Below are 17,868 nucleotides of genomic sequence, written 5' to 3'. Positions count from 1 at the left end.
TTTTTTAATCAGCATGTTGTGCTCTCTGGTCCCATCTTATAAATGACTCGTTCTATGATCCGTACTAGTACCGCTGTATATTTGCACACACGCACACAGTGCCAAAAGGCCAGAACGGTTTTTGCAGGATCAGGATATGTGCTTACTGAATGCTGAACATCTGAACTGTATAATATAACTCACATTTAGTACTATCACTAGCTATTGTCTTTTTGAAACAAGAATTATTTAAAAAAATAAACCACTAGCTATTTTCAGACTAAAAGAATGTGCATCAACAGACAGGGTAGCAAAAGCTATCAGGAAGAGAACGGAAGCGACCAATATTATTGCCTTGGGTACCAAACAAGGAGGTTTTGGATGAAACCTTCTGAAATAAAATGTTGGTCAGCTTGCCTGCCTCTTCATCTTCTCTTCTTCCCCATCTATCCATTTATCTCCTTTCTCCATCCTCACCTCTTTATTTCTCTGCTGCAACTCCGCTGCATCTTGCCGAATCAGAAACCTGACCTGTTCTAGGAGGCCGCTATATATCTCACGGGGTATAATGCTTCCAAAGAACGAATGCCAAGGACAACATGATATGGTTGCAGCTCGCCATAAACACGGGAAATTTGCAGGGTCCTACTCAGTGGACTCAAGAAATTTGCCATATTTCTTATGAAATTCCACATAAAATTCTCACATTCCATAGTTCTACTAGCATCTAATCATGTGAGAGGCATCGCAAGCAATTTCTATAAACATACAAAGTGCGATAAAATTGTAGTTATATACATTGCACAAGAACCAACAAAGGCACAACACAGCATCAAATTGTAGTTAGAAAAGTTACTGAGTAGACATTAGATAAACTGCCAGTGTAAGTTACATTACAACCGTTACATGCGGATATTTCAGGCAAGTTAGTACTACTAGCAAATGGTACCTTGACCAATATGCTTTACTCCGAATGGTTTGCGCAAATGTCAGCGACAAAATTTCCTACACTTGCAGCACAACAGAAACCCAGGCACACCATTTGCAAATCAAGCCGGATTCTAGAAATGGGTTTTCTTAGGGATGAAGCGACTGCAACAAAATTTTACACCATGTACTAATGCACACCCATGAAATCCCATCACGAGGCATGTTTCTCGAGCTCAAATGGGAGCTATTCTGTGAAGAACTGGATGCCAACATCAACGTTCTTACAAATCATAGACCTGAAAGGAGAACATAACACTTGATTTATACATCCTGAAAGCACCTCCTGGCAAGACTCTTGAAAGGCCTGACCTCTTCTTTGGCATGGAATATCCACACGACTTGTCTGCCAGTGCTTGAAAGCAGAGATAGGCAGCAAGCTCACGTGTAGAATGTACAGCATCACAGAAAGTAATCTGGTGCTGGCCTCTTAGAAGGAATACCTCTTGATTCCTAAAGGCACATATAGACAAATTAGATGCTTAAGAATCTGACGTTCAATAGAGGTATAACGTATTACAAAGGTGGAGAGCACAAACATGTGGAGCAGCTTCAAATACGCGGAACTGCTTAGTTAGGTTCTCATCCAGCTCTAGGATTGCAGCAACATTGCCACACCTGCAAGTAGAAAATTGTTTGTAGAGGTAAGAAGTCTGTGAGGTCGATACAAAAGTAGCTATTTATACATCATCCCACGCTGAGAAGGAAGACATTGGAATAAAAATAAAAAAACAGATTCAGTAACAAACAGCCCTCAAGGTGAAGTTTGGATGAGTAGGATTGCTCTAGGACTTCTTTTTGGATCTAGTTCAAATTGCAAACTGAATCCTAGGGATTTGGATTCAAGCCCCCCATCGAAACAGACGTCTAGGCCCAAACAACCTCCAAAGTCCTAATCTTTGCAACAATTGTATACATATTGGGCATAGAAGCTACTAGAAAAAACTGCAGTAGAACTAGTAAAGTTCTGCAGGTACTACAGGTACGTACAGCATCTTCTGAAACCACTGACCAGACGACAGAATTTTCAATAACTGTCATCACCATACAAAGTTTACAGAGAAGCATGAGCATAACTATAACAATAAAACAAGACCCCAACAGCTGAAGCTTGAGAAATTAATATATTTATCTTTTTAGAGGAATTAACAGATTTAATTAGTGGGTGAATGTCTAGCAGTTTATGTCACCAAATCTTATACAGAAAATATATGCCCCCACAGGCCCTCCCCCACCCTCAGAATCCAACACTAATCTATTTTCCAACTGACTCTAACTAATACCGTAATATAGTTTATGAACAAACCATCAGGCCGAGTTTTGTGAACAGCTAAATTTAAAGAATTCACTATTAAATTCAAAAGAAAACTAGTAGACCATTTGAATATTAAAGTACCTGTAGCAGTAATTAGGAGCAGACCATACAGTTACAATCTTGTTATTGAACATCCATTTGTACCCTTCCATGACAAGTTGATGCGCACGGCAAATATAATCTATGTTGTTTGAGTGGTTAAATGATGCAACTACATTTCCACCAAAGAGGAATCCTGCACCTCGAGGACTTAATCCCCAACCATCTACAGCATCCTCTGGATCAGACCATAGAAGGTCACACATGGCCCCATCATGAGGTACTTCTTGCTTGCGATCTATTACTCTTATCTGTTAGAGAACAAGGTGAAAGTATTAATAGAAATGAGACATACGGACTACAAAAATAACAATATAAGAATAATTTGCCTGATCCAGTGTTGTAATAGCAGGAGAAAGGCCTCCATGGACACTAAAGATTTTGTTTTCGATGAGTGCTGACAAACTGAAAAGAACAAATAGAGCTGACATCAGATCCCATATACCTAAAAAAACAAGGATGGTATCGTTAAAGAAGTATCAAAAGAAGATTGCCTTAAATAGTCGAATATATCTGTGCAATATCTCCAGACATTAACTGAGCCGTATTTGCGAAGGCACTCATCATAGAATCCATAAACCTGCAACAAATGTATGAGCAAAAAAGGAGAGAGAGAAAAAAAAGACGGATACTCTTTCATGACAGCGGAATAGAATATCCAGCTAAAAGTGACCCACACCTGTGTGATCTGCCTGCTCTCATGGTTTCCTCGTATTAGAGTAATACGGTCTGGATACCTAACCTGGAGATATTTTGATCAAACCGATTAGGAGCAGAAATCAAATTTTTTTTTGGGGGGGGGGGGGGGGGTTCTAATCTTAAGGAGAAAAATACTACACACTTTTGGATAAATTCAGAAATCTGAATGCACGCATCAGACATAAATAGATTGAAAAAGCTCGATGGGGACACAACAGAATGACAAGAAGGGCATTTTAATCTCATGTCTTACACTTCTACTACATCCATGTGATAAACATTCTCTCATCCAGTAAGATGTTTTAAGTTGACATATGTAGCCTTTTTCATGTTAAGATGGTGCAGTTGTTCTGATAAACTGTAAAAATAGTACAGTAGGAAGATGAATATAATTGCTGCACCTCAGTGTTACCGGGACTTGGACACCGGTGTCGTTATCCAACTCTCTTCTCTTGGAGCCCCCCTCCCCCCCCCCCCTCTCTATCGGGCAAACTGATATAGTGGCATGTCGGCCAGGTGGGCCAACCTGCTCCCTTTCCCTTCTCTTCCTTGGCCCACTCTCCACTCACTTGTCTCTCTCACGACCTCACGGTTTCTATCTCTCTCTCTTGCTCTCGCTCGTGCTCACGTCAGGAGGCGACGGCAGCGGTGTTAGGGTTTGCGGCAGCGACTACCTACCGAAGCGGGAGCAGGGAGGGGAAGGCGGTGGCAAAATTGGGCGGCAATGGCTTGGATCTAGGTGGCGATAGCTCGGATCTAGCATAGTGACAATGCGGCTGGCCGGTGAAAGGAGATAGGCGACATGCGCGACGACGTGCTTGGCGTGGCTTCTCCGATGTTGCAGGTCCGCCGTCGCCTCCTCTCCCCTGCCTCGTCCTCTCCTCGCCCCCGAACCCCCCCTCCCCACCCACCCCCCCCCCCACCATTTCCTCTCCCCTACCACCGTTGTTATGGGCTCTGGGCTGTTAGTAGCCTTGGACACAGCCACAACGCGTCAGATGCGTGTCGCACTGCATCGTCCACGAGTCGACACACAGGTACGTGTCGACACAACAAAAAAGTTTCAGACATGCGCATCCCGGTAACACTGCTGAAACAGGCTAGGTACCTTGTATTATCAACATTTGCTGAATTACTGTCCATGTTGGCAATAAACCCTCGTCTGACACACCCTTTCAGGTAGTACTTTAGTTTGGCCATGAACAAGGAGTGCCAACAAACAAAAAAGCCCCTTCTAACAAGGTTTGTTGGAAAACAATTGTCTTTCAATTTCATTACTATTCACTGGAATGAATGACAGGTTTTTCCGTAACCAGACATGGCTAATGGCCACGAATTCACAATTAACTGCAATGGGCTGATAGCATGACATGGTTTGCCACTTAATTCACAAATAATTCATTCATACAGGGTTACAGGGATGATACTTTTCCTAGTTTCCTGACATAGCAAGATTTGTTTCAGTTCAGGCTTCAAACTCGGGAATACTTGTAAGTTTAAAAAATACCTGATTTGTTTAGAATGGAAATGAGGTGAGCTGAAAACTCTATATTAAATCGTTTGAGTTTCTAATCCTTATTCCTAACATCTTTGTGAAATGTTTTCAACAACCAAACCAAGCCCACTTAGGGCTCCTCCAGCGGTGAGTCACAAGAGTTGCCCACTGGGTTCCAAAGGAGGAATCCATCTCCATTTCTCATTTGAGGTTTCGAGGTTCCCTCACATGCGAGATCGCCCGGGTGAAGTCTCAAATTGTCCAGGGCATCCTCGACCATGCGCTGCCAAGATTTTCTCCATCGCACGTTACGAATCATGGTGAAACTACGCAATGGGGTCATGGCTCAGGAGCGGGGCCAAAAGTTCCATGCTCCGTGAGGGTAGGTTTGGGATTTCACGATTGAGCAGTTCCAGGTTTTTTCCATGGTGCCCCTCATGTTGCCCCTCTTCCACCCAATGTCACATTGCGCCGCTTGCTTCACCATCTCCGCCCTGCTAGATCCCCCATTTCCACCCCATCTTTGTTGAATTAGAAAGGATCTGTGACCAAAGATACGAGAACGTTCTCCTAGGTCGTTTCCTCTTCTCCGATTCGTTCGATTGCTCCGATTATCATGATGCGTCGCCAAGGTTGGGGGCTCCATAGCGCGAGGGGTTTGGATCTGGTCGTCATGGTTGTGGGGCTGGTCGGACTCCTGCTTGTGGTGGTTTTAGTCGAGGTGGTTGGGGAGGATCTTGGCAGGAACCTACCTCTGATGTTCCCTGGCCAGATCTGCAGCAACAGACCAACCCTAGAGATCTACCGGTGTTCCTCCTCCGACTGAGGTGGACCCGTTAGCCGCCGGGAGATGGACTTGACTTACCATGAACTCCACTGCGAAGTCGCTCGACAGAGCCACGCTCCCTACTGCATCCGCCTCCTAGCTCCATCCGGCATCCTCGTCGAAGATCACATTAAGCGACATGTGGAAGCGCTTGGTGCTCGAGTTGTAGAGACGGTATGTCTTCGCGCCACGCTCGTAGCCGATGAAGACACAAGACGTGCTCCTGTCATCAAGCTTCCGCAGATGTGGCCGCGCCTCCTTGACGTACGCCAGACAGCCGAAGGTGCACAAGTTCACTGCCAGCTTCTGGCCGTGCCATGCCTTGAACAACGTCATGCCATCCAGGCTCTTTGTCGGTGCGTGATTGAGCAGGAAGACGGTGATGCTCGCCGCATCTCCCCAAAAATCAGCCGGCATGCCCCTCTGTTTCAGGAGCGTGCGTATCGTCGTGACAATCAACTTATTGCGCATCTCCACCATGCCGTACTGCTGTGGGCTGTATGGCGTGGAGAAGTCTCGCTGGACGCCACGATCCACGCAGTGACGCGTGAATTCAATGGACGTGAATTTGCCACCGTTGTTGGTGCGAAGGACACGAAGCTTCCGACCGCTCTCCACCTCCGCCTCCGCTTGGATCGCCACTGTTGCATCGCTCTTCGCAGCCAAGAGCGTTAGCCACATATAGCGGCTGGCGTCGTCACCATCAATAGGAAGAAGCGATGTCCACTTAGTGTCACCGACATGATGAGACCGCAAAGATCTCCATGGACAAGGTCGAGGCGCTCTTTCGCCCGATACTTGGCTTGTGACGGGAACGGAGCACGGCGGTGACGCACGTGTCGCATAGTTGCTCGACATGCTCTAGTTGCGGCAGGCCTCGCACCAACTCATGGCACGCCAGCCGCCATAGTGCGTCAAAGCCTATGTGGCTGTAGCGCGCGTGCCACTACCAGGCGTTCTCGTTGTGGCACACCGCAAGACAGATGGGATAGACAATGTCGAACCGCAAGATGTACAGCCTGGTTGCGCCCATGACGAACTTTGGCGAGGCGGCAGCACTAACGGCCCTAGATCCACAGGATGTCATCCTCGATCAGCACCTTGGAGCCACCCTCGTCGAACTGGCCCACGCTAATGATGATGTTCTTCAGCTGTGGGATGAAGTAGACACCGGAAAGCGCCTTGTGTTATCCGTTCTTCCCGGTGAACAGGATGGTACCACAGCCGCGGATGTCGACCACCAAGCCATCTCCAAAACGGACGAAGCCCACCACACCTCGATCGTGGCGAAGTCATCGTGGCGACTCGTTACGTGGTTGGTAACGCCTGTGTTGAAGTACCAGCCCTCCAGGTGGTCGCCGTCGTCACTGGCACCAAGGTGGACTAGTGCGTGTGGCTCGTCGAGGTGGACGTGGCTTGACGGTGGCTCCTGCGCATCACTACGAGTGCACACCTGCGCCATCAGGAGCACAAGCTCGTCTTCTTTCTCATAGCCCCGAGCCAAATAAGCCTGCTCCTTAGGTGATCGACAGTGCTTGGCCCAGTGGCCACAGCGGCTATAATTGCAGCACTTGCCGTGGGAGAGATCGCGCGCAGCCTCCTTGCCATCAAAGTCGTCGCCTCCCCTGTTCTCCTGCAATGCGCGCGCATAGTGACGAGCATTGCAGCTACACGAGGACCCTTCACCTTGCTTCCGCTCCTTCATGCGTGCGAGCCATTGCTTGTCGGTAAGGAGCTTTTCGCCGACGGCAGGGGATTCTACCGGATCGAGACGATTCTCCACCGCCTTAAGCCTCCCAGTCACTTTCTCCAACGTGAGCGTCGAGAGATCAAGAAGAGTCTCAATGGACAAAGCAATCTACGAAAATCTCTTAGGAACTACTCGCAGATATTTTTCTACCACCTTCTGTTCTTCCATCCTTTCTCTGAGCGTGGCGAGGTTGGTGATGAGGCCGGAGAGACGCATTGCGAAATCGTCGATCGTCTCCTCGTAACGGAACGAAATTACCTCGAATTCCTTCCGTAGCTATTGCGTCGAGACCTTGCGGGCACGATTGTCGCCGACACGCATCGATTTGAAGGCGTCCTAAGCCTAATTGGCGCTCATTTTGACAGCGAGTGTGCATATCATCTCTTGGGACACGGCGTGGAGGATGGCCTCCACCGCCATGTCGTCTTCCTGGAAATCCGCATCGTCAAACTCCACTGCGTCTCAAAGGTCGCGAGCTTGCAGCATGACCTTCATGAGCAGGCTCCAATTGGCGTAGTTGTTCCATGTGAGGATTGGGTACGACGCGCCACCAACCTCCTTGACCACACGTTGGACGACCGCATCGCGTCCACCGACATCTCGATGTCGCAATCATCGTGGCGGTGGCGATGGGGAGCTGCGGCGGTTGAAGTGCCTCCGGGGACTCAAAGCCACACCACTCGTAGGAGTTGACATCTTTGGGATTGATTAACCCTAGCTCTGATACCAAGTGTTGAAATCGATCATACAATAGGTGTTGTAACATTATAAGAACACACGCGAGCACACACTGAACACAAGAATTTTGTCGCTGCTAACAACTTTTGATGTATTTAGAAAGCATCTAAATCATACTCTAGGGGGGTCAGCCATATACATATGCACAGAAGTGGCCTACTGTAGCTGTAGCAACTGGCATATTGTCGCTACAGTAACCGCCATACTGTTACAAACAAGGATGCTGATTCTACAGTAACCGGCAGAAAAAAAAAACCTACACACAGGGATTACACTAACATGTTGCACCTAAATTCAGGTTTGAGCTTTCTTGGTTGAACCAGGAATCCTTTGTGGATGAAGTTAATAAAATTTGGTCTGAAGATGTTTCTGGAAGGAACATCTTAGATGTCTTCCTGGCAAAACTCAAAGGTTGGGGTGTAATCTGGCTGGACAGATTAAGAAAAGAAAGATTGTTTTAAGAGAGGAACTTACCACTCTGGAAAGATTAGAGGAAGATGGAAGATGGGCTTCTTGACAGTTGTCAGGCCCTCAAAAAAATCAAATATTATCGCTGAGTTGCAGAAGCTTATTTTTTAGGATGAATTGTTTTGGTTTAGATGCTCCCATGTTATCTGGTTGCTTAAGGGGGGCAATAAGGACTTCCACAAAATTGCTAGTGGTAGAAAAAGGAAAAACACTAATCTGCTATCTCTTCAATGGTGATGAGGCTTTATTACAACATGCAACTAGTTATTATAAGAAGTTGTTTGGTGATTCCTCTAATTTTGTCCTTTCTCTTGAGCCCCAGCTGTGGATTGATCAGGAAAAGCTTAATGGTTTGAATAATGAGGTTCTTGATACCCCTTTTACTGAATCAAAGATAAAAAAAAAAAGCCTTATCTGAGATGGAAAATAATAAAGCTGCAGTCCCTAATGGGTTTCCTGCTGAGTTTTTTAAATTTTGCTAGGATATTGTGAAACAGGACACTCTTAACCTGTTTCATGCATACTTTGAGGGGACTCTTAGTGTAAGTAGGTTTAACTATGGTGTAATCGCTCTTACCCAAAACTTCTGATGCTGTGAAGATTCAACAATTCAGACCCATATGTTTACTGAATTGTGTCTATAAGTGGATCACTAAAGTTTTGACCATTAGAGTAGAGCCTTTTATGGACAAGCTCGTAAGCACATGTCAAAATGTGTTTATCAAAAATAGAAAACATTACGTATGGGATTTTGTCCCTTCATGAAATACTTCATGAAAGTAAGAGGAAGAAGCAAACTGGGATTATCCTGAAACTTGACTTGAAAAAGCTTATGATAAAATAAGCTGAGAATTCATTTTTCAATGTCTGGATTTTAAAGGTTTTAGCTCTAAATGTGTGATGGTACTCTTAGTGTCATTCTTAACAATCAGATTTGTCCTTACTTTAAATTAAAAGCTTTAAAGGGGTGAGACAAGGTGTCATGCCCGATCTTCCCCTTCCCTCCTATCTCTCCTTCTCTCTGCCTCTCTGTTGTGTGGGATCCATCCGTCAACTCCATCCTCTTCCCCCACTGCTCTTTCCTCCTCTGGCACACGCCCGTTTCAATCCCGCTGAGCCCGCGTACAATCAAGCCGATTCATTGCCGAGTAATGCTACCAAAAGGAAACCATCGACCCTCCATCAAAACAAGATCATTGTGGCGAAGGAAATCGACGGGAGAAAAGGAAACCGAGCCGTATTTTTCGCCGCCGCGTCAAGACTCTACTATTTGATTCAATTCACCCTCCTCCCCCTATAAATCTTCGATTCACCCCCTTGGCCGAGTTTCCTTGCACCTTATCGCGCCCAAAGCCCCAAGTTTCTTTGAGTTTCCTCCAACCGTGAGCTTCCGCGTCGTCACCGAACCTCCGCCTAGCCACCTCACCGATGTTGTGCTGCTCCAAGCCTCCCCGGCGCCGTCCGAGTGCGCACCCGTGTTCAACAACCGCATTTCGTCGCCCACAACCGTTCGCCGTCGAGCTCCGAACACCGCACGAAGCTCCATAGGCCACCAAAGCTCGCCGTTGAAGCCCCGCTGTCGCCAAGCCTCCCCAGTCTTCCCTGAAGCCCGACAAGCCATCAAACAGAGTTGCTGCAACCTCTGCTTCCTCTTCCACCGCTCGTCGACGTCGTCCGACCACCTCAGCATCATCTCCGTCGTCTCCGGCCATCCTCCGTCACCCCGAGTCGTCTCTGTCGTCGTCGAATCGCTGGAGAAGAGGTAAGCGCCCCCTCTGCCGTTCAATCATCGATGATCGGCTATGATTAGAAGTAGCTTACCCCTTCGCGTTGAATGATCTCGGTCGTCCGATTGAAATCGTGCGTGTAGGATTTAATGAGTCTCACGCCAAGTCTGCCTAGCATAGTCAGCAGCCACGTGTGCATCCGTGTCCGACGTGGCTAGTCCAGTCAGCGCTTCTAAGCCGAGTCAACAACCCGGTCAGCGATGACGTCAGCGATTGTGCAATAAACTCGATTTTCCTTTAGAAAATTAATTCACGATAATTCTAATATTTCGAAAATAGGTTTTCTTTATTAGGAACATTCCAGAAAATAGAAAATGCTTTATATAATTTTTTAATATGTTTTTAATAGGTTTTCAATTCTGTTTAATTCTGAAAAAATAGTTTTAGGGATAGAATAATGTTTTTGTTTGAAAAAATAGTTTAGAAAATATATATTAATTATGATAATGTTTAAAAATGAATGCTTTGATAAAATAAATGCTTTAAATTTGTTTTTATGCATATAAAAATTAGTTTATTTCCAGAAAAATGCAAATAAATTTCATAACATTGTTTAATCATTTCTATGCTATAAAATAATTCTACAAAATTTTAAATAAATGTTTTAGGCCTTTTAAAAATTAGGTTTAATTCCAAAAAATAGTTTTTGCCATTTCTAGTCGTTTAGAATTTTGTTTGGCTGTAGTTTTCGCTTTGTTGCTCCGATTTGGGCAGTTCTTGCGCTCAAATCTTCCTGAAAGTGTGCCCTAGCTTGCTCCAGTGTTTGTTTTATGTGTTTGCTTTGCTTAGTGTCTGTTCTTAGTGGTGCTTGTTTGTTCGCTTGTAGAGGAGTTTGTTCCGGAAGCGTTCGAGAACATTCAGGATCAAGACTTCGGAGATTTCGAGCAACTCATCGGAGAAGGCAAGTGTCCTTGAACATTTTGCGCCTACTTTTATAAAATTGTGTTTTACAAATTGCATGCTCGTCAAACATGATATCCCATTGTTAGGGTTTACTAGTTTTTCCTCAATCTTGCAACCGTAGATTGGTTTTCATGTTGGGTAGAATGTGCTTAGTTATGCTTACTCATGGGTAGCATAGACGAATTATGTTAATAATGATGAACTTTGGTAAAGGTGCTTCACCTAAGATAGTAGGGTTTAGGCAAGTTGGCATGTTAGTTGGCCTGTGGATGTGTTCCAGGAAGAATTGTTGGTTTTTGGATAATTGATTATTACCCTGTTGTTGTGTTGATGGTGGTCTTGCCTAGACCATGTTAAGGACCGGTTCGTGGAGCGACCACCCATGAAAACAGTACAATCACAAGTCTGATATGGGGCGGGCCTAACTCAGTAATTCGTTTTTCTCTCACCATTGTGAAGATCATTTGGTGGTACGGATGAAAAAATGTACTTTCTGGAACCGTAAGGCGCAAGAGGAGGCTTCTGGGGCGGAGGGTGTACTCCACTTATATACGGCGGTGAAACCTCAACGGGTCATGGCTTCTCGTCTGCTTCAAGTAAGTCGTAATCTTCACCTGCAATATCATCCCATAGCAAACACAAGCGGCAAAGGTGCGGTGACCCATCCAGAATCGGGACATCAACCCCAACCCTCGAATTGGGTCGATGTCCCGGGGTTGTGGAACATGCCTTCGACCCCAATCCTTGTGACTGGTGGGGATCTTAGTTTGGCTAAGGTTTATGTTGATTTATTTCATTGCCAAGTGGGATCCTTCCCATTAAATACCTTGGAGTTCCTATTAGCCCTAGCAGGCTACGTATATCTGATTGGATTAAGGTCGAGGAAAATTTTTACAGAAAAATGGATATCTAGAAAGGCGGTCTTCTATCCATTGGTGGTAGAACTACCCTTATTAATGCTAGTTTGTCTAGTGTTCTTACTTATCACATGTCCATGTTCCTATTACCAAAAACAAGTTATAAATAGAATTGAAAATGCTAGAAGGAAGTTTTTTTTTGGCAAGGTGGTGGTACTAACAGAAAGTACCATTTGATCAAGTGGGTTAAGATTTGTTGACATAAACAAAAATGGGATTTAGGCATTAAGGATTTGCGTGCAATGAATGTTTCCCTACTATGTAAATGGTGGTGGAAACTTGAGATTAGCAAAGGTATGTGGCAAGATATTGTGAAGAGGAAATATTTGAATTCATCATCTGTTGCTGCTGTGAAGCACAAATTTGATGATTCCTCTTGTTGGTCTGATCTTCTCAGAACTAAAATTGTATACCTTAAAAGGGAGGCAAATCATTGTTGGAAATGGAATTACTGCAAGATTCTGGGAGGATCATTGGATTTCATCCAAGCCTCTTTCTAATCTTTTCCCTATCTTATATGGGATCTGTCATGATAAGGAGATTTCACTTTTCTCTGCTTCCAATGTCCAGTGGAATTTATCCTTTAGGAGATTGTTTAACCAGGATCTTCAGAGACAATGGGACACTATTTTAAGTTGGGTCCATAATCTCCATCTCAATGATAAGGATGATATGGTTGTTTGGGCACCTAACAAAACAGGAATGTTTATTGTTAAGTCTGTCTATAATTGGTTAGTGAGAGATTCTCCTATCTATAGTTTTGCTCATATTTGGAAAGCTAAGATTCCTTTGAAAATAAAAAAATTTATTTGCCTCTTGGAGAAAAATGCTTTACTTACCAAGGGCAATATGATTAAAAGAAAATGGTCAGGTGATGGGACTTGTTGTTTCTGTACTCAAAGGGAGATGGCACAACATTTATTCTTCCTGTGCCCCATCTCTAAAGTGGTTTGGGGTGTGGTGGCTACATGTATTGGTGCTAATTCTATACCTAATTCCATTCATCAGTTTCATATGTGGATTTCCATTCACTTGGCCTATGGCAAACTCTTTTATGTGATTGATCTTGCGGTAATCTGTTGCGCCATTTGGAAAGCCAGAAATAAAGCTTGTTTTGAGAGGTAGTGAAATCATATTTCATGCTTGTTGTTTTTTGAAAATTTGGGCAGATTTGCTTAAAGGTATGAGCAAGTAAGATCTACTGAGGAGCGCTCAAGGTCTGCTTCATACAGCGATTCGGCTTCTGTCTTCCCAGCATCAAACACCAAGTTCATCAGCTGGCGGCCTACTGAGGATCCTCCCTGGTGCAGAGCATGAATCTGAAGATTTTATGATCCAGGACGATGAAGATAATGTGATTTAAACTTTGGTTTCTGGTGTTATTCATATTAGTCTTATTTTGATGCTGGGCTAGTTATCAGAACTATCTTGTTTCGATTTGGTTACCTAGTAGCTACTTTGCACTGTACCCTTTAATCCTCTGTTGCTTATCCCTGCTGTAAACAGTCTGCTGTGCAAACTGGATTCCAGTTATTCTATAATGGAAAAGGGGTTTCCCCGTGTTAAAAAACATCTTTATGAAAATCATTAGCTTCAACTTTAACATCTTTATGTACAGATATAACAAAACAAGATTGATAGTGTTATGACAGATGACATTAAAAATATAAAAACTTGCAAGATTTTGAGATTCAAGTCCAACAATCTACAATCTTTTGTCAAAACTTGGAGCCTAAAGTTTTTTTTTGCGCCAATATTTGTGGAACTGTGTACCAACTGCAAGAACTAACACATCCTTACACAGTAATGAAGCTTGGCATCTAGAACATGTGTCCAAATTCTGTGAGAAATCAGTTCAAGGATTGACAAGGTACAAAGGTCTCTTATCAACAGCTATATCGATTACCATCTTCACCAAAATTAATGATGCAGCAAATAAGAGGAATTCACAAGGATATTTAAATTCTATGTCCCGAATAATCGAGGTAGATGTGATAATTTGAGACAACAACAAACCCGCAGGCTTTCTTAAAAAAATATAATGCTACCATTTATTATTTGGATCGCCCACCTTTACTGAAGTATTTTCCCCGATTCTAGCTGGAATCAATTGCAACAATACTCACTGATGTACTTTCTCCAAACATAGCTAGAAATAATTGCAACAGGACATAATAATGTATACTCATGTTCATGTTTGATCACTTCTATGTTCCAATGTTACATAAATATCATTCAGTCATTCAGACGAATTAGTTCATGGTGTTGTGGTCCATTAATATACATGCTTCATAAAATTGACACACATGTACCCACCATGACTGAAAGATAAGCATCAATAAGTGCTTGCTTGCCAAACAGGCTAGCATGGCTTCTCAGGGCAGCAAACCAGAAGCTGCTTCTACAGAAGCTCCAGAACAAACAAGCTCTGAATATACATGCTTTCTGAAAGCCACCAGAGTGCCAAATGGATACTAAATTACCAAGCATAGAAAGGTAATCGAACAATACGTATGGCAAAAAAAGTTCTTAAGAGGTAGCAGAAAACTAGAAAAGAGTTTACCTTTAAAGCCAAAAGAAGCAAAAATGTTTCAACAGAATAAAACCCTCGGTCAACAAAATCCCCAAGGAACAGGTAGTTTGTCTTTGGGCAGTCACCTCCAACTTTGAACAGTTCTTTCATGTCATAAAACTGTCCATGGATGTCTCCACATATCTGAGTGCAAAAGTAATATTATCACACATTATGAACACATGTAGAATATCAATCTAGCAATTGAACATGTATTTTTACTGCACAGATATGAACTAGCAGCTTATAGTTACTAAGAAATCAATGCAAAACTAGCAGTTAACAATTTATGGCCCAAAGGCAAGCATTCGCCATATCCATGGAGTTCTTCAGTTGGAAATAAGCTTCAGCTATTTTTGTTATTGAGTAGCACTTGCAATCAGTATAAGTCTGGCATGAGGTCCGGACACCCTACCCACATTGGACTGATGTAATGATGTTACAGAGCACATCATATACATCCTCCATTTCACAATATAAAGTCATTCTAGTTTTCTAAGTTTGTTAAACATTGTGAGCCATTTTACATCTCCTGTAAAAACTTACCATTCTTTCCAACCAATACTGTTCACTTCATGGCAACAAGTCCATAATTAATGCCTCCTTGTGTGCCAACACATTACACATCTTAAATATGGTTCAATCTGGTTATTTGCATACATCTTAACAATTGCGCTAGCTGCCAAGAGCTAGAATGACTTATATCATGAAATGGAGAAAGTATCAAATAGTGGTTGTATCAACATATTCATCAGATCTCATGAAATCAGTTTGATGTGATTAATAACGCAAGAAGAATGCCAGTTTGTTAAACCTATTTCATGGGGTGCTCTTTTTCCTAGAGAAAAAGAGTGTCACTGCTACACCTTTATTGTGGGAAAACAAATGTTGGTGCAGAAAAAAATCGAAGTAGAGCATACAGGCTACTGTAACATTGTTCACCAATTGCCAACAAAATCTGATTAATTAAGATAACCATTGAGGCTTGGATCTAGAATAAAACTAACACTATATAGGCAAACATTCTGGTTTTCTGGGGGCGAATTATAGTACTAAAACTAAATACAGGTACCATTTACTCATGCAATTACATGAATAGCAAACCCCAATTAAGGAATTGTCACCAAATTAAAGAGAGGGATTACAATTAAGCCCACTGGAATAAGCACTTGACACATCAGTAAATCAATAACTTCGACATCTCAGGAATTTACACCCTTCCATTCATCGAAGCATAGCCGACCATGTACAGCAAGCACATAGAAGACACTACCTACCCAAGCCCAAATCATGTCACCGCCTGCACTTATACACGCAATCCTTGCCAAACTCTGAATATACAACAAGAACAACAAACCGACACGCAACTCCAAATGAACTGAGGTACTCAATGCACAAGTGTAGGCTGCATGACCATTTCAAGCATGCACATCACAGCATCTTCCTAGTACAACCGAGAAGAATAACAACTCTTTCTCCCAACAAAACAAGCTCCACGAGACATCTAACATCCCATCAGCAACCAAACCCTAGAACCGCGATCCGAACACAAATTATCGCAACACGGGCTCAACTAGCTACGAAAACTGCATAATCAAGCCCCTAGCACCCATCAACACAGCTTGCGAATGGCGTCGGTGGCGCAGCCTCCCGCATCAAATCGACGCCGCAACCGAATCGAGACGGAGATGGAGGAAGGGGGGGAGTGGTGTAGCAAGGGTGTCGGAGCGGGCACGTACGGTGACGGGGGCGTCGACGCGTTGGACGTTGCTCTCCTCGACGAGGATCTCCATGGCCTTGAGGCAGAGCGCCTTGACCTCCGCCTCCGCGAGCGGCTCGCACCGCTTGAGCTGCTCGATCTGCCGGTCCAGATCCGACGCCCCCATCGCCGCCGCCGCGGGGCACTCCCTTCCCTCCTTCCAGAAGCTTCCGGAAGCGCTGAGGCGCTCTCCTCGCCCGATGCTTCTCGAAGATTCTAGGGTTCGGGGGAGGGGAGGGGGGGGGGGAGAGGAGGGGCGCGTGCAAGCCGGCCGGCCGGGGTGGCGTGGCGTGGGGGGCCGACGGCTTCGGGGCGGTAAGGATACCTCGGTTTGACGGTTTACGCTTCCCGCTGCGGATGGGAGGAGGGTTTTTTTTTTTCCGGAAGTGCTCCCTTCTCATCACATATCCGATGTATTGAACGGACGATCCGCTCTGACAGTATTATTAGATCGATATAAAAATATTTTTGTATATTTAATGTTTCCAACATTTAAATTTATTGTTTTAGATGTTATGAAAAAAAATTCAGAAATTCTTCGAGAATGTTGCATCTCGGAATCTCTTGTGTGCAGATATGGATCTGAAAAAATTATGTTGTATCTCGGAATATAGGAATTAACTCAAATAGATAATTTTTTCGGATCCGGATTTGTGTGCTTTTTTTTTGCATTTTTTATGTTGCGAACGTTAATTTCAAATGTTGTAGATGTTACTATTTAATGTTGCGATAGGCAGTTGCAACGTTAGATATATTGAATGTCCGGACGCTAGGTTTGCCTTTTTTTCTCTCTCTTGCGCTGTGGAATGGAGCAGTGAGCTTACGGATCACCGTCGGACACTTCCGATTTTTCGCTCTCTTTTTTTTAGAAAATCTTACAAGGTTCATCGCGAAGGACATAAGACCATCTGCAACCATATTCCCTTCGTTTGTTCACTTCTCTGTTCCCTTCTCCATTCTCATTCCCTTGATTTTCTCTTATCTCTAACAGCTTCTTTTCAGGGGAATCGCGAAGGGAAAAAAGAGATAATTCTATCCTGAAGGGAATGATCATGGGAATCCTTTCGTGACGAAAACCGTGAAGAAAAACCGTTGAAGCGCTAAAGGAAACGGAAATCCTTTCACAACAGAATTTTCGCCCTCGAAGAAAAACCGTTAGACGTAACCCAAGACTTTCACTTGCATGTTGTTCGAACTCTGAAATAGTACCCTTGGACAAAGATGTTGATTTTGCAAAATGTTTATTCTGCGTCGTGGGTTTGCTTTATATCTCGAGTGATTTTTTGCTTTTGCTTGTCTAGGTATGCTGGATTTGCGTTGAGATCTATTGATCTTTTTAGTTAGGCCCACAAAGAACGCACAAGCATAGAATTTGGGTGCTATGGTTTGAATTTTATTACTCGGTATTTATTTGTTTTGCAAAACAAATTCAAGTGACCCTTACTACTAATTATCATTACAGTGCGAAAAAAGCTATTTTATAGTTACTTTTCTCTCCTATTTAATCTCCTACTTAAAAAGTAAGTAGTTTTACTTTCTCCCGCGTTAAATTTTTTCTTCTGCTCTTGATTCTT

General features: G+C 43.7%; 1 protein-coding gene across 2 annotated transcripts; it reads right to left on the bottom strand.

Moving 5' to 3' along the window:
• Nucleotides 1–795: 795 nt before the first annotated feature.
• Nucleotides 796–16,692, bottom strand: LOC133896771 (serine/threonine-protein phosphatase PP-X isozyme 2). 2 transcript variants are annotated; one of them, XR_009905829.1, is made up of 9 exons: nucleotides 16,275–16,692; nucleotides 14,527–14,679; nucleotides 3,060–3,122; nucleotides 2,875–2,960; nucleotides 2,710–2,785; nucleotides 2,363–2,631; nucleotides 1,506–1,584; nucleotides 1,279–1,419; nucleotides 796–1,205 (listed from the first exon to the last, which is right to left on the bottom strand). XR_009905829.1 is itself a non-coding variant. In XM_062337386.1 (8 exons), the coding sequence occupies exons 1-8, from the start codon at nucleotides 16,419–16,421 to the stop codon at nucleotides 1,369–1,371; spliced, it is 924 nt and encodes a 307-aa protein (XP_062193370.1). In that variant the 5' UTR covers nucleotides 16,422–16,692; the 3' UTR covers nucleotides 796–1,368. The 2 variants fall into 2 exon arrangements, 1 of the variants encoding a protein (XP_062193370.1); XM_062337386.1 differs by having other exon boundaries at nucleotides 796–1,419.
• Nucleotides 16,693–17,868: the final 1,176 nt, after the last annotated feature.

The sequence above is a fragment of the Phragmites australis genome, chromosome 17 (assembly GCF_958298935.1).
Source record: "Phragmites australis chromosome 17, lpPhrAust1.1, whole genome shotgun sequence".
Lineage (NCBI taxonomy): Eukaryota > Viridiplantae > Streptophyta > Magnoliopsida > Poales > Poaceae > Phragmites > Phragmites australis.
This window is presented reverse-complemented; position numbering and strand designations above follow the sequence as displayed.

Excerpts from the sequence above, each read along its gene's own strand:
- LOC133896771 (XM_062337386.1), bottom strand. The coding sequence starts at position 16,421 with ATGGGGGCGTCGGATCTGGACCGGCAGATCGAGCAGCTCAAGCGGTGC. Across the intron at positions 2,786-2,874 it reads GATATATTCGACTATTTAAG|TTTGTCAGCACTCATCGAAA; the intron begins GCAATCTTCTTT and ends TGTTCTTTTCAG. Across the intron at positions 1,420-1,505 it reads TATTTGAAGCTGCTCCACAT|GAATCAAGAGGTATTCCTTC; the intron begins GTTTGTGCTCTC and ends ATGTGCCTTTAG.